The 22442-nt window shown below is 42.8% G+C and overlaps 2 protein-coding genes and 1 non-coding gene across 6 annotated transcripts in view; all 3 read right to left on the bottom strand.

The window, feature by feature from the left end:
* LOC145458112 (uncharacterized) overlaps window positions 1-505 on the bottom strand; it is a 31963-nt gene extending 31458 nt beyond the window's left edge. For 2 of the 4 annotated variants that reach the window (XM_080336440.1, XM_080336439.1), the window contains exon 1: window positions 76-340. The gene's annotated coding sequence lies outside the window, so the exon portion shown is untranslated. Of the gene's footprint in view, window positions 1-75 lie in introns of all 4 variants that reach the window. The other 2 variants (XR_013921071.1, XM_080336441.1) reach the window with 2 other exon arrangements.
* A 4875-nt stretch (window positions 506-5380) lies between these two features.
* Window positions 5381-22442, bottom strand: part of LOC145458153 (ATP-dependent translocase ABCB1-like) — a 35252-nt gene continuing 18190 nt past the window's right edge. Inside the window, exons 14-28 of the mRNA XM_080336514.1 lie at window positions 22052-22222; window positions 20774-20906; window positions 20605-20717; window positions 20227-20433; window positions 19359-19463; window positions 17354-17515; window positions 15406-15606; window positions 14638-14738; window positions 14424-14564; window positions 11619-11781; window positions 7573-7773; window positions 6478-6684; window positions 6263-6398; window positions 5784-5903; window positions 5381-5604 (exon numbers count right to left, since the gene is read on the bottom strand). Coding sequence (XP_080192640.1) covers window positions 5513-5604; window positions 5784-5903; window positions 6263-6398; window positions 6478-6684; window positions 7573-7773; window positions 11619-11781; window positions 14424-14564; window positions 14638-14738; window positions 15406-15606; window positions 17354-17515; window positions 19359-19463; window positions 20227-20433; window positions 20605-20717; window positions 20774-20906; window positions 22052-22222 — 2253 coding nt within the window. The 3' untranslated portion in view covers window positions 5381-5512. The remainder of the gene's footprint in view (window positions 5605-5783; window positions 5904-6262; window positions 6399-6477; window positions 6685-7572; window positions 7774-11618; window positions 11782-14423; window positions 14565-14637; window positions 14739-15405; window positions 15607-17353; window positions 17516-19358; window positions 19464-20226; window positions 20434-20604; window positions 20718-20773; window positions 20907-22051; window positions 22223-22442) is intronic.
* On the bottom strand, window positions 16790-16861 carry Trnag-ucc (transfer RNA glycine (anticodon UCC)). The gene has a single exon. It is a non-coding gene; the product is annotated as a tRNA-Gly (tRNA).

Here is a 22442-nt window from a genome sequence, read left to right on the forward strand (position 1 = left end):
ACCAGGCATGTGGACAGTCATATAGATGTCTAGTCATTTCATTTCTAACTTCTCCCAAAATCATATCAAACAAACCTGAATTTTTCTTCTATTTCTCCAGTTTGATATTAAGAGACGGGTACAAAACCTATCTGTATGATTTCAATGTAGATAGCTCGGTGGTACCAAGTTCAATTCGTCGGAGCCACGTCTCCACCTTGTAGAAGCTGGCATCTGCAAAATTACTTTTCGTGGATTTGCTTTGGAGTAAATCCCGAGTCAACAGAAAGCTTCACACTCTCAATAACGTTGAGTTCACCTTCTGTATCATATTTCTGTGAAATGAAACATCCAATGTGAAACATGCATTACATATCTAACCACACAACATTGATTAAAAATAATTCAAAATTAAGGTGAAAATAACTTCAGAGATATAACATTTCACGTGAAGCGAAAGAAATCATGTTAAATGTGACGACAAACGGTAGAGAACTATATTTCGTTTTGATAACACGTAGTTCCAACCTAATAACACTCCTCCCGTAACAATTCCGCTAAATATACGCATCTAATAACTTGTTAACTTTAGCACCCGAAGGTTTTGCGATTTTGGTTGATACTTCGGTTTTATTGAAGTTATTCGTTACAGCGAAATATTTCTCTATACCACAGACGCCCATGGATTCGTTTGCCAAGTCAACACTTTCTTGATCCAACGTATTAGTCTGCGCTGTACTATAGAGACTGTAGTAGAGACTGTAGTCTCTATAGTTGTATTATATTGAAGTATTTGGTCAGCTCACCGGCTATCCTACAGTTATCGAGCATGTCCACATTCAAGTCGAAATGCAAGCAATTTCTACGTTGCCTTACGTCCTATACAGGTTATGACTGAAGTAGCTACTCATGTGTTGCAAATACATGCTGGCACGTAGCACATATGGAGAACTGTAGTAACATGCAGCAAGAACTTTCAAATTTTCCTCGACATCAGGTTGTAACATTCCATTTCTAAGCAAGATATTAATTCTTTCAACTAGAACAGGAAATGAAAAATTTTCAAGTTCTCAACTATGTATCCTTAGATTGGGAAAGGGTCCCAAGGATTTCATACGTCTGCTACATTTCAAGTTGTTTGCGACTAACGCAGCATAGCTATGTTGTTACGATATATGATTCAGAAATTTTGAAAACTCGTCCTTAACCCTGATAAATGCTCTCCATCGCTGCAAGTACAGTGGCCACTGGCCAGTGGGCTTTCAAAAATTGAAATCAAATAAAAATGTAAAGTATGCAAACGTTTTTTTGCAAGGATATGGTGCTAGAGAGTGATATTTGGAGGGTTATGATAATCGTAATTAATTGTGTTCGCGATGACATCGATGTAATTTTATGGTACTGCGTCTGCTGAGTCGACCGCCGAGAGTCGTTTGTCTTTCGCGCCGAAAGCCGAAACGCCGGCTACGCCGAGTAGTAAGGCCTACTGAAAAGATTAAAGTTATGGAGGCTACGAGATAGTGTAATCTAGGGTTACCATACGTCCTCTTTTAAGAGGATTTGTCCTCTTTTTTGACTTTTTTGAAAGTGTCCTCGGAGGACGCCCTTTTGTCCTCTTTTTTGAGATTTTGTTCTCTTTTTTGAAAATTTAGGTCATATTTAGAGCAAAATTAGAGTGATATGCCGTAAATTAGCACAGAAATGACGCTCCGGTTGGGCGAAAAGTTGACCTAGTGAACCACCTAGCAGTGGAGCAGTGTTGGGATGACTCGAGTCATAACTTGACTCGAGTCAGACTCCAGTCACCTTTTTTGAATGACTTGACTTGACTCGAGTCACTTTGATCAAATGACTTGACTTGACTTGACTCGGCGTATCAGAAATATGGGTTGACTCGTGACTCGGAGCAAAATTCACGAGTCAATTTCAAGTCATCAAGTAATCGGTGTCGATTTGAATCACTGAATCTTGCATATGTTCGGATTGTTCGCGAAACGCTGGTGTAGCCGTGAGCGCGACCAGTCATTTAATGATCGTGTGTTTTACTGAGCCTCCATTGTTCGCTCACAAATAAATTGACCGCAAACGAAGTGATCGAAGCTTACAGCTAATGTTGTTGTAAACTAGTATGGTAAAGTAATTAATGTATGTTTTTACCTTAACCAAACCTCTTGTTTTATTGAAATTGAATTCAAATATAGTTTATATAGTCATAGGCGCCGACTTTTATTTTAGCATGGGGTGGCGACAGGCGCGTAGTTAGGGGGTGTCGAAACCCCCTACTTTTGAAACGCAAAACCCCGTCCTTTTTAAATGACCATTCTGACGCTAATATTCAGTTGCAATTCAACAAGTCGTATTATCAGTGTAACGCGGGGCCGCGACCAATTAGCGAGATTCGTCTGTGCACGCATATCGCATCGCACAATGCAATGCGACGCGATCACCCGCTGAGATGATTGCGTAATTAGGTCATTGATTGCCGCGCGCTCGGCATTCGTCGCTGGGCTGAGCAGTCACACAGCGCGACAATTCTGTAACACGAAAGACGGACAAGAATTATTATTACAAACGAATGCGGCCAATCAGTTTCTCTTACCACCGACACAAAGGGTTTTTACTTAGTATCGAGTAGCTCGCATCGTGACAATTGGTTGCTGTTTTTGCTGATTAAAAAATCGATTTTGACTGCATTGCTGCATTCCCCGATTTTCGTTCGCAAAGCATAGTTGGATTATTATTATGGGCACTGGAATAAATTCAACCAGTAGGCACACGCTATAAAACACTGTTCAACTTCGCGCTCCGAGAATATTTGTCACAAAAATGGTTCACAAAATATTTTAAACGCGGCTTGCGACCCTCTTCGATGCAAATAATGCACTTCAATTTGTAGAAGGTGAACGTATATTTGGTCGTCAAATCGCGATAGGAAATGGTGTTTCTCAGAGCGCGCGACGAAATCTACGTTTCTAAGGATGAGGTCGAATTTATAGTTTAATAAGGATCTTTAGTTTGCTGAAATCACCATCAGTGCGCTGTGCGAAATACATAGTAGGGCTCAATTCTATCGGACTGTAGAATCGGCCGACAAAGTTGCACTGAAATTGCAGACATGCCACAAACCTACACTACTTACAATCACAGGGTGCGCTAGTCATACCTAAATACCCAGATTCGGCAATGGCAACGAGCACAATTTGTTCAGACGCGGGCATAAGTTTTAATCAAAAAGCTACATAAACACAAACACAAACGATATTACACTCAGAGATTGTTACTATTTGGCGGAAGTGTTTCTGCGGACGGTAGCAGGCCTGCATGCGGGCGCGCTAAATCAAACCACTGACGATAGTGCAGATGATATATCGATGACCCATTTCGCACACAAATGTTTCTCGCTAATTTGCAGTACGCAGCATCGATAATACGGTTCAGTTAATTGGCATTTCACAAGGACGGGATTTTTAGTTATAAATGAGCAGCTCCCCAGCTACGCACCTGGTTTTTTTATACCGACAACGCGCTGGTTAATACCAACCCGGGGCCTACGTAGGCCCCGATCACGATCAGCCAGTAGAATTTGATCGTAAAATGGTACGCTTTTAATTATCCACGTGTTATTACAGTAAGAGCGATATGGGCGCATGCCGCGACCTTATCAATAGAAATACATATCCCAAAGGTTTCAAATTCGATCCGCGATGTGGTTGCGCACGATAGAGTCCGTCCAGCAATGAAGTTTATTGGAACATAAAGGTTCCCGTTCAAACTAATCGAATAAATCCAGAATTTGCGCCACCGAAAATCTCGTGTTGCATCAATTTTTGACAACTTAATTCAACGCCGTGCATTGAATAATGCGCAGTATTAATAACAAATCAAACACTGTCAAGTGACATCGAGGGAATACGAGTGTATAAAGCAGACAAGAGGTCGTAGCCTACAGATGAAAGCAAACGAGAAAACGCGCATTGAATCGGTAATTCCTCAACTTGCGTACAACACAATGGGGTTCCAAGTCGACATCGCGAAAATTGTTTGCTCGTTATAACGACGTTGAGGTGCACGTCGTAAACGAGGTGGCCTCGATTGTCTGATCACTAATCAAGGATTACAATTACTAGTTAGTCGTCGCCAACGAAGCTTCGTATTCATTATTGGCGCTATCACGGACTCGCTAATAGACAGCTCTGATGATTTGAAATCGCAGACGGCGGGCGTTCAATCTCATTGTATGGGGTGGCTGCCACCCCATAAATGTGTCATGGGGTGGCTGCGCCACCCCGCCACCCCGTAACTCGGCGCCTATGTATATAGTACTCAACCAATGGCACAGGCTCGAATTGCATCATATCGATTTGTAAATGGGTAATGTATTGCATCCTATCAATTCGTATCTATTCTCTATTTTGGTTGCATGGTAACTATTCATTGTGGTCTAGCAGTTCTACGTATATGTGAGCGATACAGCGCCTTCTTGCGTGCATATTTAACTCTGTATTCGTTCATCGGTTCAAAATCAATGACCACTCAATCTGTATTTCAGACAGCTTGCAAAATGCAATGACGTTATCATGCCCCATACTTCGAAAAGGCTACTTGACTTGAATTGTGACTTGACTCGCGACTTGACTTGACTTGACTCGAGTCACCTCCAAAAATCGAGTGACTTGACTTGACTCGAGTCACCTTTGAAATTCGATTGACTTGACCTGACTCGAGTCAAAATGGGCAATGACTCGAAATGACTCGTGACTCGAAGGTAGTGACTTGATCCCAACACTGATGTGGAGAGAAAAACGGTATTTTGAGCTCTGAGCGGAAAGTTGACCTTTTTTTTCAGTCAGCCGATCACAAAGTGGGGAAAATTTACCGATTTTTGAGAATTCTTCTCCGGTTTTGCAAGCCTCAAATTTCTGAAAAAGGTCCTCTTTTTACATTCCAATATATGGTAACCCTAGTGTAATGGCGATGCGTCCGGCTTCTCGTGTGGTAGGTCGTGGGTTCGATCCCCGGCCGGGTCGTATCAAAGACTCGAAAATTGGTATCAGCAGCTATCCTGCTAGACGCTCAGCAATCGTATCGCAACTCCGTCGTCAAAGCATCTCTCATCATCTCTCTCCCTCTCCCTTACTGATCATACGACATCTCGCACACGTACAATGTACATGCTGAAAGGCCTTCGACCATTGCTGCCTCTAACCCAGTGGACTAAATCCACAACATCTGGGTATGGTGATAGGTAGAAAGCTATTATAGCTGAACTTTCGATTCTCCACTCATCCGTGCGTGATCACAACATTGATCTGTTAACTGGGATATTTTTCTATCTGGTCTAGGATACAGTATCAGTGAAGTGAAGTAAACATTCCAAATCATGAACACTTATACAAACGACTTGACAAAGTTTCAAAGTTTTTAATTTTCAGACAGTGGCAGAGAGATTAAAAAAAAAGTAATATATGATATATAAAGGAATTGCACATGAAAAAATGTTACGAATTTATCTCAATGAAGAGGTCGGAAGTTATTATGCTAGAGCGGCACCCGTCCGCACCATATTATAGTAAGCTCCTTGGGCTTCCATCAAACCTTGGTGAGTGCCAGACTCCATCACTTGTCCTGTCAAAGTAATAGGATATGTGAATCTCTGCCGTATTAACATTCGTTCATTAATTCCATCATTTTGAAGCAATACAAGATTGTGACACTACGAAAGACAGGTAGAGTCGAAACGACACAGAGACGAAGAGAAATATAACACCATTTACCGGATACACATTAAAAGCGCTCATACATACCTCCAGATATAACGGCGATTTTATCGGCATCTTCAATAGTCTTGAGTTTGTGGGCGACGATAATAGTGGTCCGCCCTTCTCTCGCCCTTTTCAAAGCGCTCTGCACCAGACTTTCGTTTTCTGCAGCACAAAAGATTCGTTATGCGTGACATCCCCATGCCCAATGTAGGAGAGCGAGGATCGTAACGCCATCTATATGAATTGAGTCGTTCTGCTATTGAACTCCCAGATGAGGTGGAGCTACTGGATGGAGAGACTTTGCAGAGTCGATGGATATATTGCAACTGATGCAGAGCACACTACTATATGAAAGCAGGCATAGAGCCAGATCAAAGCTACGTCGCCAGGTACTGTACCGAACTACCCATGACCACTTGATGTCACTAGATGTCCGAAGCCATACTATGTCTCTGCTATGTTTGCAGTACATAAGTTTGACGACACTCTTGCGACTGAAAAATTTAAAAATTTATCCTCGCCTTGATCTAGACAGGATGTCGCTTCGTCTAAGAGTAGAATCGGTGGATTGCGTAAGATCGCCCTGGCGATGGCGATCCGTTGTTTTTCGCCGCGAGATAGACCTTTCCCGCCTGTCCCTAGTCTAGTGTCGTATCCCTACAAACAATGTAAATAATGTTCGTTATGAGAGGTTTGCGATTAGTATCCAGTCTAGCAACCGGGAATTATACGTCACCTTATCCAAACGACAAATCTCGTCGTGGATATTGGCGATACGCGCCGCAGTTTGGACTTCTTCCGCGCTCGGATTGCTGGGATTTCGTCCGTACGCGATGTTTTCGTAAACGGTGCCTTCGAACAGCACGGGATCTTGGAAAACGACGCCGATCTTTGAGCGCAGAAATTGGATGTTGTATTCCCTAACGTCGCGGCCGTTGATGAGCTGAAGAAGAAATCATCTCGTTACGAGACGTTTCTAAAAATGCAGGCCATACACGCTGCCTTATCACAGCTTAGCTAGCCATCGAGATTCTGCCACGAGGAATGCCGATATCGCATGGTCTTAGATTTACGATATGACGTAATAATGAGAGAAACGTCATAACGTTCTTACTACAAATCAAGACGACATATTGCCTAGGTTCACTGAGCCATAAAAAGCACTAACCCGATGCCACTATGTGCAGCACGGTTTTATTTTACACGTTTTACATGATGCTAGCTCTCATAAATCTCGCTGAAAAATCCAAGAACTCAAGCTCCCGTGGGCAATTAGACGACGAATCCTATAGGACTACGAGTAGATTGTTTTTAATACGACGCGTGGCCTACTTGTTGTAATGGTAGTACATTCAAAAATTGGATATCCGTAAATAGGAAAATAATTATTTTGATGAGTTTAACTGACAATATTTTTATTCTGTTGTGAAAGGTACATTTTAACCTTTTTAATCAGACTTGCAATGTATGAAGCAGGGTTGTAATCAATTCACAAGGTTCCTAGTCACAAGTCAATTTGACTTGTATAGTTTTGACTAAAGTCAAGTCGAGTGATTTTCTGTTCACCACCACGTCATGTCCTAGTCCAAGTCTGGGAGAAACGGGTCGGGTCGAGTCCGAGTCCAAGTCATAGTGTTTACTGTTCAGTAGCGAGTTCATATCAGCTTCATCTCAATTCTGTGAAACTCTTGGGTGATATCCAAGGCCTCGGATTCATAATATGCTAATTTTCATCACTCTAAACATGTTTATTCAAACCGATAAAAGACAGCTTATGGGCCTAAAAGACTTGAATAGCCCAGCTCCAGTTATCAGTGGAGTCGTTTCTCACCACGGCGCCATCTGTCGGATCGTAAAATCTTTCAATCATCTGCACAACCGTGCTCTTGCCGCACCCGCTCTTGCCCACGAGCGCCAGCGTCTGGCCCATCGGTATGCTTACTTCCAGATTTTCCAACACGACGCAGTCTGATCTTGTAGCGTACTTAAACGAGCAAGACTTCAATTGCAGCTCGCCGCTGGGGTTGCCGATCTGGAAATAATATGTTCGCGAGGATTAGCACCGGGGCTTAGCCTATTGTCATAGTAATCGCTTGAGGTATGAGTCACGATTTGTTAATTCCGGCCATCTCGAAAAAGGAAGGATATTTATGCCCCGTCATAGTAGTAATGGTAAATCATCGATTTATACCAATACGAAAGTATCGGATTTTGTTGTTCGTACTGTGTGATCGCTTTGGCCTTTGGCAGTTGTGAAAATTACCAGGTTTCTGGCAAAAAATCCCGATTACTCCGTGTGGAAAAATGACATATCGCAAATGACTTAAGCTGAAAAATTGTTGTGACAGACTTGTACCAGACCACAGAGAAAAATATTCGGGCGGACAACAACTTTCCGTAATTGCGACATGATTATCCTGGGAAATCGCACATTTTAAATCGTATGGTCTAAAATACAGATACCACATGATCGCAGCATTTGCAGCAGGCATCACAAGCATAGCTAGAATGTAATCTATAGGGAGGGATTGTGCGATGGTGCGAGAAATCACAATTCCGGCTCGGCTGCATATAATATATAAACGCGAATCAGTCACCGATACTGGCTAGTTGAAATCATGAGTTTATATTCCCGAGCAATGGTGGAGTTCAACATTTCCTGATGTAACCACGAAAGATATTTCCGAGCTCGGAATATTATCTGAGCAGTCCGACAATAATGCGAATGTGGGGTCCCTAAACCCCTATCCATTAGAATTTAACCAACATGATGCCCCGAGAGTCTAAGATCATGCTAGGACTTTTCGCTCCAATCACATTGCTATGAGTGACGTCTTCCGAATGACACCAAACGCATACGGCTATCTTATACAGACAGAGGACAAGAAGACAAAACATTATACATTCGTGTTTAAATTAGCATTGTGGCATCACATGACGTCATATGTTCGTGTTCACAGTAGGGTTAGTTCGGATATCAATAATTTTCACTATCCGGATAACGGATATATCCGGATATTTGAAATTTAGCTAACCGGTTAACCGGATAATGAATGCTAAGTGAGATAATCGATTTCACGAGGTCTGCATGAAAAATGGATCGCAAAATCATTGCACAGTGTTATGGTAGATTTATACGCACACGCGCAGTACGAGCGAACACGAGAAAAATCACGCAAATTTCATGTTCACTGCTTCTGCAACTCCCTCCTTATAAAGTACACTACATCAATAGTGGTATCCTGTAGCCGAGACCGGAGATTTGTAACAAAGAGTCCACACGTATTAAATGCCCATTCTGCTTCCACAAAATGGGCTGAATATAGTAAGCAGCGCTTCCTTTTTGCCCATTCTTCTCTTTAGGTGTCCACTGTCCAGTACTGCAAGGACGAGTAGCTGATACTGGAATTGAGGCCGACATGATAGCTCGCTCTAATTCCTCCATGGGGAATTCACATGATCAGGCCCGTAGCCAGCCGAAAAATAAGGGGGTGGGTGTTTGAAATAAAAACGAGGGGTGCTTTAAATTAAACGAGGGGGTTTCGATTTTTTTTTAATTTAGTATCAGCGGAAATCAATTACGCTTGCACGCACGAACATGTTTGCGAAATGCGAACATTCGATGTCATTCAGTTTCGCGATGTCACTCATTAATCACAATCGCGGATCATAATAGTCGTAGCGGCATATTGTCTCCAAGCCACCAAGAGATAGGAGCCAACGCATGCCAGGCCCGAGACTCGATGGTTACGCCAGCGTTGATATCGTTCGTACCATGCCTATTGCAGATGCGATTGTGTAGGCCAGCGATAATATCGTGAGTACCAAGTCAATGCGATTATGTGGACCAGTGATGGTATAAAGTCCACAGAGCCTATTGCAGATGTGATTCTGCCAGCGGAACTATCGGCTTGTTGAAGACACGAAAAATCAGGCCAGCAACGATAGCCGAGTTCGCAGCAATCAATGACCTAATTTGGCGATCTTCTCAGCGGGAAATTGCGTCGCGTTACACACTGCATTGACGTATCTCGCTAATTGGCGACACGCTTCTAGCTGATTGGCCCCGCGCAACACTGATAATACGATTTATTGAAGCTTCCGAAAAGTGTAAAACGCAATATTAAGGATACTATTTTATCCGGTTAACCGGCAGATTTATATCCGGATATCGGATAACAAAAAAACCTGCGGTTAACCGGTTAACCCAGTGGTTCTTAACCTTTTTTCGTCCAGCGCCCCCTTTCAAAAATTATCGTGCTCCAGCGCCCCCCTCAACTTCATATTGTAAGGAATGCAATAAAGACAATGAGTAAGTGGGAGGGCCGTAACAGCACTTCGTCAACCCCCCTAAAAACGATTGCCTTGCGCACCCATAGCGTGATAAACCGAACATCTGAGGGCTTCGCCCCCACGAACCCCATATCGTGATTTTGATGGTCAGCAAAGTTTGTGTGGCCTGGTCGCCCTAGGTACCAAAATTTGCTATAATGCATGGTAATTACATTTATAAGTCGCTATAAACTTTTTATCCTCTCAGCCCACGTAATCGGATTTACCAGTAGCACTGAGTGAGCTGTTGTATAGGAAAATAAGGGGCACGTAATTAATAATTAAACATATTCGGGCGTTCCCGCAGGTACAATTATTCGTTACCAGGGCCGTAACAGCACTTCGTCAGCCCCCCTCCCCAAACATAAAACGTTGGTCCTGGGCCCCCATCGGGTGATAAACCAAACTTCCGGGGGACTTCGCTCCCAGACCCCCATTAGGCTGTCCGCTATTTGCTGATAGCCTATTAGGTATCTACATTGGGTGTACATTTACTGAGGGAGCTATTCTAGCCTAGTCGCGCGAAGTGCGAAAAATTTCACTAATTAATGATTGAATTGGTCAATATCATCGGGAATTGCATGTAAATTGAGATCAATTTTTATCCTCTCTCTGCTCACGTAAACACATTTACCGGTAGAGCTGAGTTAGGTGCAATGTTCCCTTTAAGCTGCGCACGTGCGCAGTGCTGACACGGTCTCTGCGCACAGAAAATCTACGTTGCGCACAACAAATCCGGAGTTATTACCTTTTTTTAGTCGTTACGCACTGTTGTCCAAGGGTCAGCGCAGTGAGTTGTTGAGTGTGCGCAGACTCATCAAAACTTAAAGCGAACATTGTAAGGTTTCTTGGAAACTGTAGGGCCCGTTACCAATAATTAAACATATTCGGGCAGGCGAACCCGTTGGTATGACCTCGTTGCATGATGTTATTTCGTGACCCCCTGTCTGCAATATCAAAAAATATAGAATCGCTCAACGGTGATATCGCTCAACAGGAATATCCCTGTCGCCCAATCGTACTAAACTAAAAGACGCACACGATTTCAGATTGGTATTTCTTCACTGACATATAATTTTTCCCTGCCAGATGGAATTCGTCTTCTGGGGTTCTGATTTCCAAGACAGGAACATTCGGTGTCAGTCATTTAGGCGCCCATGGACAATTAAACCTATATGTATTTTGAAGGCTATATGTAACGAAGTTTTCGGTGTTAATTTGCTCTGAATACTCATTAAGGATATGTCCTTTCACCACATCATCTACTGCGAAGCCATTTTTCTCCAGCGCCCCCCATACCGCCCCCCTGAGCCCAGCGCCCCCCATATCGCCCCCTGAGCGTTTCCGCCCCCCTTCAACATCGCCAGCGCCCCCTGGGGGGCGCTGGGGGCAAGGTTAAGAACCACTGGGTTAACCTAACCATTATCCGAATAATCCAACCCTAGTTCACAGCGAACATCTTAGCACTTTACACCAATACCACCCCTTATGTCATTCCTATGCGTTGTATTTTCAACCAGTGTATAATAAGCTACATATATTCACGTTTAGCGGCTCTATCCCCGAACTGCTCTCCGCGTCGATGGCCGACTGTCTGTCGATGATCCGAAATATCTTCGCCGCCGATTTGCGGGCCAGCGTGAAGTCGGGCATGTGCTTGATGTTGCGTCCGATCGACAGGCCGGCGAACACAATAACGAAATACACTCTGTAAAGCAGGAGAGGCGGGAAATGAATCAGGGCGAATGTGCGTCGTGCATTTTTAAAGTGCTGAGATTATAAGCCCATTTTCACTTGGAGTGTCAACCGTTTCCGTACTTTTTCGCCGTGGAATCCTAGAAACTACGATTGGTTTTATCATAGTATCCAAAACATATAGTACAAAGCTCAGTGGCGGCTCGTCCTATAGGGCAACTGGGGCATTGCCCCACCTAAAATTCTCTTCAATAACAATTCTTTACCATTTATAGACGCACACCAATCTATATATACCGAAACCACAGCGAAAATCGTATTCTTCTTGTCCTTTCGCTTGTAAATGCCCATATATAGCGAAGTCTCTACGAAAATCGAATTCTCTTCTGTGTTTTTGCTTTGCGAATGCCTAGCCGGGGCATGCCCCGGTAGCGCTCATAACAAGCTTTCACTGTCTATTCTCTCAAAGCCGCGCACAATAAAGAAACGGTAATTTACTCTCTCCTATTCATAAAATGACCGAGCAACCGGGGCAAATTAGCTCTGTGCCCTTAAGGTGTGATGTAACAATCGTATCTATAGCTGAACTCTGTTACCGTCATATGCGTTTAGTCGACCTTTGGTGGTATAGGTCGATTTTGATGGTGTTTCACACCATGAAAACTCTTGAAACTTGGTATGTCATGTCGTGATGGTGGTATTTAACACTGCCCCAAGTTTCAGGGTTTTTACTTAAAGTTTAGGGTAGTAATTCCGTTTCCGAAGTTGAGTGTGTGCTGATCCTTCATGTATCGCAAACAGATTTTACTCAAAAGCTGGTATTGGTATCCAATCCATTGATTTTGACGATGTTCAATACTGAGATCGGTTATGACATTTGGCACGGTAAGTCTTAACGTTAGTATCGAACGCTGTACCAAGTGTAAAGTTTGTCACTGAACTGTGTTAGTGGTAATTTCGTTTCCTAATTCGAGTGAGAGCTGACTCTCATTTATCGCTAACAGATTATACGCAAAGCCGGTATTGGTCTCTATTGATTTTAACGATGCTCCTTACCTAGATCCGTCATAAGCTTTTGAACAGTATGTCTTGATTTTTATATCGAACGCTGTGCCAAGTCTCAAGGTTGACACTCAATGATTAGGGCAGTAATTTCGTTATCAAGGTCGAGCATGGTAGAGATGCGCTCCGATCTGACACTTTAGCCTTCAACGCATTGCGGATATCACGCAAAAGCCGTTGTATCTGCGGTAACGTTAACTGAGATGATGATATCATTCTCAGATTCCATTCAAATATTTACTTTGATATTATATCCTCCAATGTCAATTTCACCGTGAAATTGTGGCCGTCAAGCCATTTGCCTACAACCCCCTCAAGCGCGATAGCTATTTAGTTTTCGATGCGGGTAACAGCTGATCACTTGATCAGCCTATTCCTCAGTAAATTTTACGCAAAATTCGGTGTTGGTCTGTTCGCATTAATTTTGACAGTGTGCCATACCGAAAAGGGCCATGAGGACACTTCTCGATGATGTCATGTAACAGTGTACTAAGTTTAAGGCTTTCATCCACGTATTTATTCGGTAATATATATATTCCAAAGGCGATTTCGCAGCAGACCTATAGACAGTAATAAAGCCGTATGTGTCGTGTTACAGTCTCCAGTTTCAAGGCCAAAATCTTCTATGCTGTACCGAGACCGAATTTCCGAGGCTGCTATTCTTAGTTCTTCAGAATGATGTTTTGGATTCAATATGACAGGCCCAATCTATGAGATAACAATTGCGTATCTGTCCGAACTCGTTGACCTTTCCAATTAGGCTTACGCTATCTCTGGAGTTATAGTCATTTCCATTTCTGCAGATAATTAGTCAGGCCTAGTGCGAACATGAACCGTGTTGAATCTTTTTTCCGTACGCCGTTTACGCAATTCCCAAACTTCAAGTCACAGCTCACCGGCGGACCTCTCGAGTCTCGTGGCACATACGTTAAAATCACTGTTGCCGGGAAATTCATGTTACCGTACCATCATTAAGTTACTTGTTTACGTTGGAAAACGCGATTGTGACGTCATCTTGATAAAAAGTCGCTTGCAGCCCTTGCCCCACCACCCGATATTGTCACGAGCCGCCACTGACAAAGCTACTGAGTTTAGTGAATCGCATCTAAAACTACAATATTGATCTGGTTCGTACCAGCCCGAGCCACAGAAACGTTCAACGTGAGAAACGATAGTATCCTGGTAACGGCGGCGATCTGGGTGTCGAATTTCAAGTCTATCTCGTTCTTGGCGGATTAGACAAAGCGCGCCACTAATCTAAGTTATTATATTTAAAAACAAGTTGAGTGACGCATATCACACTAATGGTTTTTGCGTCATTACCGTTCGGCCAGAAATCTAATCCAAGTGTGAATTTCACTAAAGTTATGTACGTCATCACGGGTAAGATGGCAGGCGAGGCAGGCAAGGCAGATTTAAAAGCTTGAGAGATGCGAAAGACTACTACAATAAAGTCACGTCACTGATATATTATGACGTAAACAACGGAAAATTGGCATTAAGGCATGGGAGCTTTTTCCCCTGTCATCACCCACAGACGCATTGATACTTGGTGGGCAATAACATCCTTGGCGATAATAAATGTACGCTCACCTGAATAGATTTTCGAACGTAATGTCGTTCTGCTCGATTAAATACGCGCCGAGCCTGAATGTGGCGGCGTACGTTAAATACGTCACGGCGTGCGCAAATCCGTGGGAAATCCCTTGGAGTATCGATCTTTTCCTCTTGTTTCTGGAGCGGTTTTTAACGTGAATCACTATGGATCGATGGAAGGCTAGTTGATAAAAAAAACAAAAATACCAACCTTGCTATCGCGGACAGGACAGCTGAAAACTTCGACAAGAAGTAATCTTCCTTGCCTAAATGTACGACCGTCTCGTGCGAATTCAGCGCTTCAAGCACGATCTAAAATTTCAAAAAATTACGAACATATCAGGATTAAGTATACCATATCGTATGGAGAGATATCAAATTACGCGCGCATAATGCATATATTGCGGGTCTCCTCTGTATACCGCTGGGCTCATTTGTCAAGGACTGTGGACATATCATATCAATATCGAAGATTTCGGCGAACACGATGAGTCTATCATTTTGTGCAAAGGTCACATAGCCGACGATCATTCTGCGAGTGCAGACGCGAAGTCGCATGTTGGATTACACGTTCTATTATAATTGCGAATATAGTTGGACTCAATTCTGTAAATTGTGCGTATTTCAAATATTCAGGATGGGGTACCAATACTAAAACAAGAAATCGAGTGACAATAAATCGCACGAAGTAATAAGAAAAATATCAAGTCAAATAAATTTGTCACGAAATATTTTACTCAATGGTCATTGGTCATCTACGAAGATCTACGGATATTGTGGCTGGACCTTGGCTACGTCAATGCGTCGGAAACTTCCCGTTATCTTTCGCGGTCAGGCTGATAAAATTGGTTGGCCTTGCAATTTCACAACCTGGGTAATTTATTGTTTGATATTATAACTAATTTCGAGAATTAGTAATAAAAATATTAATTAAAATAAATATAAAACAAATATATTTTTTCTGCAATAACTATCTCACCTCGCCCCCTTCCTCAATGTGCCTTTGGTCTCTGACTGTATTCCCGTGCATTTTCGAATCCAATGCGTGCGAAGCGACTATAATCGGAAAGCAGGCCAATTGCAGCAAGGCCAGTTGCCAACCGCTGTATAACGTTATCGCTAACGCCAGCAGCACAGTTGTTGTCGTGCACACTACAATCCCGATCAATGTGCCAGAAAGCTGGAGAAGTAATAAATACCAATTGTAAGTAGCAATTAAGTATAGGCCTAGACTTGTTCACAGTTACATTATAAGTAAGTATAGAATCGATGCGTGGCATTATACATACCATGAGTGCATGGTCTGCATATGGCGCTGGACAAGGAATTTGCAAAATTAGCCTTGCAAGGCTTTTTAAATCTTGCACAACCCCTTCATGGCATCCCGGTAGAGCTGACAAACGCCAAGCGGGGAAGCAATGGATACCAGTGTTCGGTCTGACCCAGTCGGGGATTGAACCCACGGCTTACCTATCTAGAAGCCGGACGCTACACGCTGTTTTGTCGGTTCTAGCAGGTGCTGTATGTCGCGATGAAGGGCCCTCTTGGTTGGCGCTAGATATCATTAGATCTCTATGTAAGAACTATTAGATAGATTTAAACTCTTTGATTGACGCTCAAGCAAATGAGGCTTTCCAAAACAAATTAGGTATCGGATTTGGATACCGCACGCAGACAGGTGACGAAAATATACATGGCAAGAAAATATGTATATTGTAGTAGTGTTAAGACTCGAGCCATTATCCAAGCATCAGTGTCGTAATATAAGAAAATGTATCGAGCATGACTTAACTCGAGACTGAACAGTGAGAACTTTGACTTGCATTCGGACTCGAGTCTCAACATTAAAAGTCAGACTCGGTGGGGAATTGTAAATGACTCGACTTGACTCAAGTCAAGACTATAACAGTCAGATTGAGTTGTGACTCGGAGCCTTGTTACATGATTACACCCTGGATGTGACCCACATATTCAACTTCACAAGCTTCTAACTACTAGTTTGTTTCAGGCCAAGGTATGTTTGCCTAATATATTATGTAAGCAAGAAGAATTATTTCCGTCTACGTGCGAAGGAACCGCAAGGTGATCGAGTTCAACCACCATATTTTCCAATCCACGCTATGCCGTACGCCTAGGGACATAGAAGCAATCGCTACAAGTTTTACAAGAAAGCTTTGGTTTGATCCTGCAAGGTTACGAGCCAGCAGGTTGCCGATCGACAGACAAGATGCTATACATCAAAAGTACACGACAAAAAGGACAATTTGCCTCAGAAACAGCCTCTATATATAATCAGTAATCATACAGTTAAGATGAATCATCACTGGCCAGTGGCCACCATAGTCGTTACGGTGGAGAAAACGTGCGTCGGCCGGGAATCGAACCCGGATCTATTGCTTGGAAGGCAACAATGCTAACCTTTACACCACCGACGCTCACGTGTGGACGAGTTTATCTCCTATTCATGAACGACTGTTCCGAGCGCTACGAGACACGAACGCTAAGAACCAATCCACTGCATTTACATACGGCAGTGTCGGCAGGACACGCTTCACAGATTACAGCAAATTCAATGCGGCTCTCGCACATCAAGTGCCATCGCATCATCGAATTTATTACCGAACCCGACAAGCGACACAATTTGCCATTCCGCGAAAGATGCATTTCCACATCAACACGACACCGGATCTACATGCAGCTCACAAGACGTTACAAAAATGCATTGAAATGCGAATACCGTGGTACGATTACTGTCCTAGTTTTTCAAAAATTACATGCCATGCAATGGTATTATAACGATGATGATCACTTGAGCAACGACGATTATTGAAAGCGTGTAAGCAATGAAAGATAAGAAAAAAATGTGTGTAGCATTTAACAGTGGGTACAATGGATAATAAATATCGAAATTGGTTCACGTATCTCACCCCTTGCACTTGCGGAACGTGGTAAGCCAGCAAATAAGGCAGTGAGCACGATTTCTTCGTGTGCTCGTCGAAGAAACTCATTTCCTGGCGCAGAATTGCCCCGAACGCCATTTTTCGCAATCGCCTTGTCAACGCCTCGCCGGAAAACGCGAAAACGCCATGCTGAAAAACGTTACACTGTAATTAATCTTTTAAAATAGCCGCGCGGCCTTCGTAAGTACGGGCTAGGTAAATGTTTCTCAGGCATTCTCAATAATATACAGATTCTTACAGACGCAGATGTGTGAATGTTTGGAAATAGATCGTAACCGGTTGGGAGAGAAATTTCATTTACCTAACGCCGCTAACGGTTGCTAAGGTAGTTAGCGTATAGTTGCTCAAGGATGGGGCCGTTCACACTTTCATTTTTGTGTCTTGGAGTCGACTTTTATCACAATACACCATAGCCAAGGCTGTGTCAACAAAAAGAGTTCGTGTACCATCTAAAAATAGTACATTGAACGCTCTCGTATGCGACATTTCATGCTGGTGACGTCACATTTTGTGCTACGATTATTGATATACGATGTTCTTTCCAATTCTCTACTAGTTTCTGACGATTACCCCTGACGAGTATCAGCCGAAAATATTCGGGTTCATTTCAACATGATTATATTATTCAATTGAATATATTGAAGTTCTGTACCTCCAAGATGATGCAAACTCATTACAAAACTACTATTTAGGGGAGACCGGGGACAAATGTAACTATATAAGGACAAATGTAACAATCGACCTCACCGATAGTAGGGTGGAAAAATCGCCATGATATTTTGAGTGCGTATGCGGTAGTTATGTCTAACATACCTGAAGTTACATTGAGCTGCTATGCGAAACCCCAGAATAATTTGGAAAAAATCGAAATTTTGGACACTTGAGTAAATATTTTCTGGTCTGGAATAATTTGTTCCGAAAAATAATACCTGGAGTGGTTACAACGTAATATATGTAGCTGGAACAATGTGACCATAGTCTACCGCGATGATAGGTAAACTAGGACTGGCATAGCAGGGAAAGCACCATGCTTGGACAGTTATCAGGGTCGAGAGTGTCAGGGGCAATTGTAACACCCTGTTACTTTCGCCCCATTACAGTATCTTTACAATGCTGAATATCTTTGTTCATATGTTGGTATAGCCCATTTATCTATACTGCAGATAAACGTTGCAACAGCCAGAAGTTCAATACCAGAACAGATACCCTTGGCATACCAATTCTAACATGATCATCTGTCGGTAACGGCCATGTACAGAAGTGGTTATGTGAATCTTAGGGTTCGGATATTTCCGTGATTCTACCACCCTTTCTCATGTTGATTGACTTTTGGTGTGTTGGCTTCAATGATCGTTAAGAACTCGCCCATCACTGAATCCTGATCCCCTGGCTTTGAGCATGACTCCATTTCATTTGGTGTGAACAATTTATTTTAACTTTGCACAGAACAGAAGAATGCCATTAGCTTTGACGCCACAGGATGCTGCGTCCTCGTTTTTCTACACCATCATCGGCCCATCCAACCAAGATATTTTAGTCAGTTGACCGAATGCCAAACCCGTTATATACACGCTGAACAGCAGCACCTTGGTAGAAGAAGCCGAATATGTGTAGGGAGATGATGGAATGAATGTGTTTCTTATACACGTTCGGCTCATGAAGAAGGCACGAAGGGTGATACCGTATTCAGATGCCAAAATGCGATGGGACGTATAGCCTGGAAGCGTTTAAACTTCTCTTTCTTTAGTTTTATACAATACAATTCGTGCTCCCGTTTTCGTTGATAATTTCTTTCGTTTTTAGTTATAAATAACACAGTTATACTTGCCCCACATGGGCGGTACAAATACCGGATGTGCAGCAAAAGTGCTCATATGCACGCGGGAATGTTTGCTTAGCGTGGTGCACCGAACCGTCAGCACATGCGATACGCACCAACAAGTATTTTTCCTAATAAACCATCAACACACACCTGCACCAGATATACAAAGAACGTCACAGCTCCGAGCCCCGCCATCAGAATGCAGTCTAAATTGATCGACTGTCTTTTTTCCGAGTCGTCCGGTAGCACGTGAGCCTGCGACAAATGTTAATGATAAATAATGAAATATATGACTCAAGGACTCTCGATAATTTTATATATTGTCACATCTTTAATCCCCCGTCAACTGGTGAATATAAATAGGGTTGCATTTAAAACAAAAATCAATTTAAAACAAACATGTTTAAAAAGGGCCTTTGTCTAATACACTGTTTAAAAATGTTTTGAACAAAGTGTTTTGAAAGACCACCATTTGTTGTAAATGCAACCCTAAATATAAACAGAATCCTATATGGGGTGAACAAACCGAGCATGTCCCCTAAGTAAAATGCGAAGAATAAAACCAGTTCCGACGCCAACTACATTCACGGACAGACTTCATTTGCAGTGGCGCGATGGCGTTGTATAGTACGTTCCACAACCGCAACATCGAGGGGTTGCGAGTCCAACTGCAGAACTCCTATCGAAGTGTTGCAGGTAATCGAGGCTCCTCCTTGCAATGTGATCCGCGTAAGCGGTGTCTTACAAAAGCCCAGAAGGAAGATGAGTCGTGATACAAGTCAGCCGGTCAGGAATCATAATAAGAAATATCGGCCAGGTGTAAATGACCATAGTATAGTCGAATACCATGAATAGGCCTACTAAACTAACAACTTGACTTAAGACTACGAAAGTAACAGGACAGATTGAAATTTTCAGCATCGAGCTGAAGATTGGAATGACCTCACGTGATCATTATGCAGATCATAGCCAGTATGCTACACACCTCAAAATTGAGCCAGCAACAGGCGAATCTTACCCCAATCACAGCAGACAGGATGACGGCGAACAGCGGCTGTGTGGCGCCGTTCAGCAACGCCGCGAATGACCCGATAGCAAATAGCGGCCATTCGGGTCGATTCAAGCTTAAGATACGCCGCGTCGTGACGCCGGTCTGTCTTTTTCGGTTGTTCACGTCATTACTTCCGTCATCGCTTTCTCCCGTCTCGGTTTCGCAAGCGGATACCTGCAGCAAAAAGCGTTATCGCTATGGTTATCGCGGAGTACTATACACGCAGAGTTCAGATTTTCTTGTTTTACATCATGGATGCCTAATTCAGAAACTAGTTCGGAATTCACCCGTCTCTGGTCCGGATAGGCGTGAACAGGCGCACAAACATTAAGCATTGTGTATTACCCATGACGGGTCCTCTAATGATGTCTCGGAGTCGAAGGAATCCTTCCTGTTGCCGTTGTGCTGCGCCAGAAATTCGATCATCCTGCACGCGTCGACGCTCTTTACGCGCGAGCCTGCCATAAAAACGGGGTTGCGAATCAAGCCCGTAAAGTCGTAATATCCATCATACTTCGCACGCTCCTGTGGCGATCTTTGAGCGATTTTCCTAAGCACCCATCATGCTTCGTTTCCAGTACGTGATCAGCGATGCGTATCGTCGAAGGCTTGTGCGTCACAATGATTGTTGTTCTCGCGAGTCGGCCCTGTCGAGAGTACGATAATGATCATGATCACGGTCGCTGATGAGAATATATTGTTATCTTGTTGAGATCTGTCTATGAAGTAAACGGCTTAATGATCAAATGAAGAAAATTGCGTGATGAACGGCAAACATCGCAATAAATATAGTTACAGGTCAAGGTGGGTGTCTTACTGCAAGGATGCTCCAAGTCGTTTCGACACCTTCTTATCGTTTCATTTTATCGCAATCTTGTGGCGCTTTTAAATGATGAAGATATTAATAAAACGAACCAGAAACTGGTAGACAGGCATCACAATATAAATGCAATAAAATCGAGTTCCCAATTGGTAAATCGTTTACTTCCAAGCGCCACAATATTACGACAAAGACGTATCGAAAAACGGCTTACGAAAAACTATCATCCAAATACCGTCTCATTATACAATAGCGTTGAGCACAGTCGATTTTATTCCTAAAAAAAGGTGCATAAGAACTAAGCGTGAAAATGCGGACGGACAAACATTCGAAAATCTCACTCAATGTGTGGAATAGCCGAAAAAGACTCCAACTATTTATGAATCAAGTGAATTATTAGCAATACGTATTCGTGTTTAAGGCTTAAAACTAAAATAGAAGTCAGAAGAATCGGTAAAATCAGTAGAATCGATGCAAAGTATAATTACAATGTGACATTTATATATATTGTATCTGTATACGGCGGCACATTTCATCGTTACACCATGATAAAATATGGTGTTTCAGGTACGTCTGAAGAGAGAATCGTGTTTTTACACGTGTTTTTTTTTATTATCTGAGATGGATTATCAGCGAGAGCGCTTGGATATAGACATTGCCAATGAAATTACATTGTAACGCGGATTAGCTGGAAAGTAGTCAGTTTCATTGAGGTGGCCCGATGAAAACGATGATGATATAGTTCACAAATGAAATACTCTCAACACTGAAATCAGCGACTACGAAGAAGGATAAAGAAACAAGCAACTGAAATACAGGAAATATGTTTCCCCACTGATACTGGATGTACCGAAGTATCACTTGTCGACCGCACACATTCACGCACGCCACGAATATGAATAAAGTAAACACGCGGGGCAAGGTTGGGTAACGTTTTTTCTTCCTTTCTCGTGATCATAAAAATTCACCAACCTCCCGGAGAGCATCCAGGACGCGCGATTCGCTGTGCGTGTCCAGCGCAGAGCAGGGCTGGTCCAGAAGAAGAATCTTAGGCTTGCGTACCAGCGCCCTCGCGATCGCTATCCTTTGTTTTTGACCGCCGCTCAGTTGACAACCTTGATTTCCAACGAGCGTCTCGAATTGCTGTCGAGACAAAAAAGAAATAGATGAATCACGCCAAGGCCAATGGTATATTTGTCATCAACGCGACCTAAAAACAGTCCGGTTTCTGAATACTTGTTGAAATAACAATTAACAACACGTCAGTACAGTCATTATTGTTTACTGTCTACGCCGTGCAGATTCCAGCACTTTGTATCATTAGCCATTCTTGATTATCTATCAAGAATCAAATTCGATCAAA

This window comes from Botryllus schlosseri, chromosome 15 (genome assembly GCF_051294905.1).
Source record: "Botryllus schlosseri isolate E-star chromosome 15, Bs_hap1, whole genome shotgun sequence".
NCBI classification, from domain to species: Eukaryota; Metazoa; Chordata; class Ascidiacea; order Stolidobranchia; family Styelidae; genus Botryllus; species Botryllus schlosseri.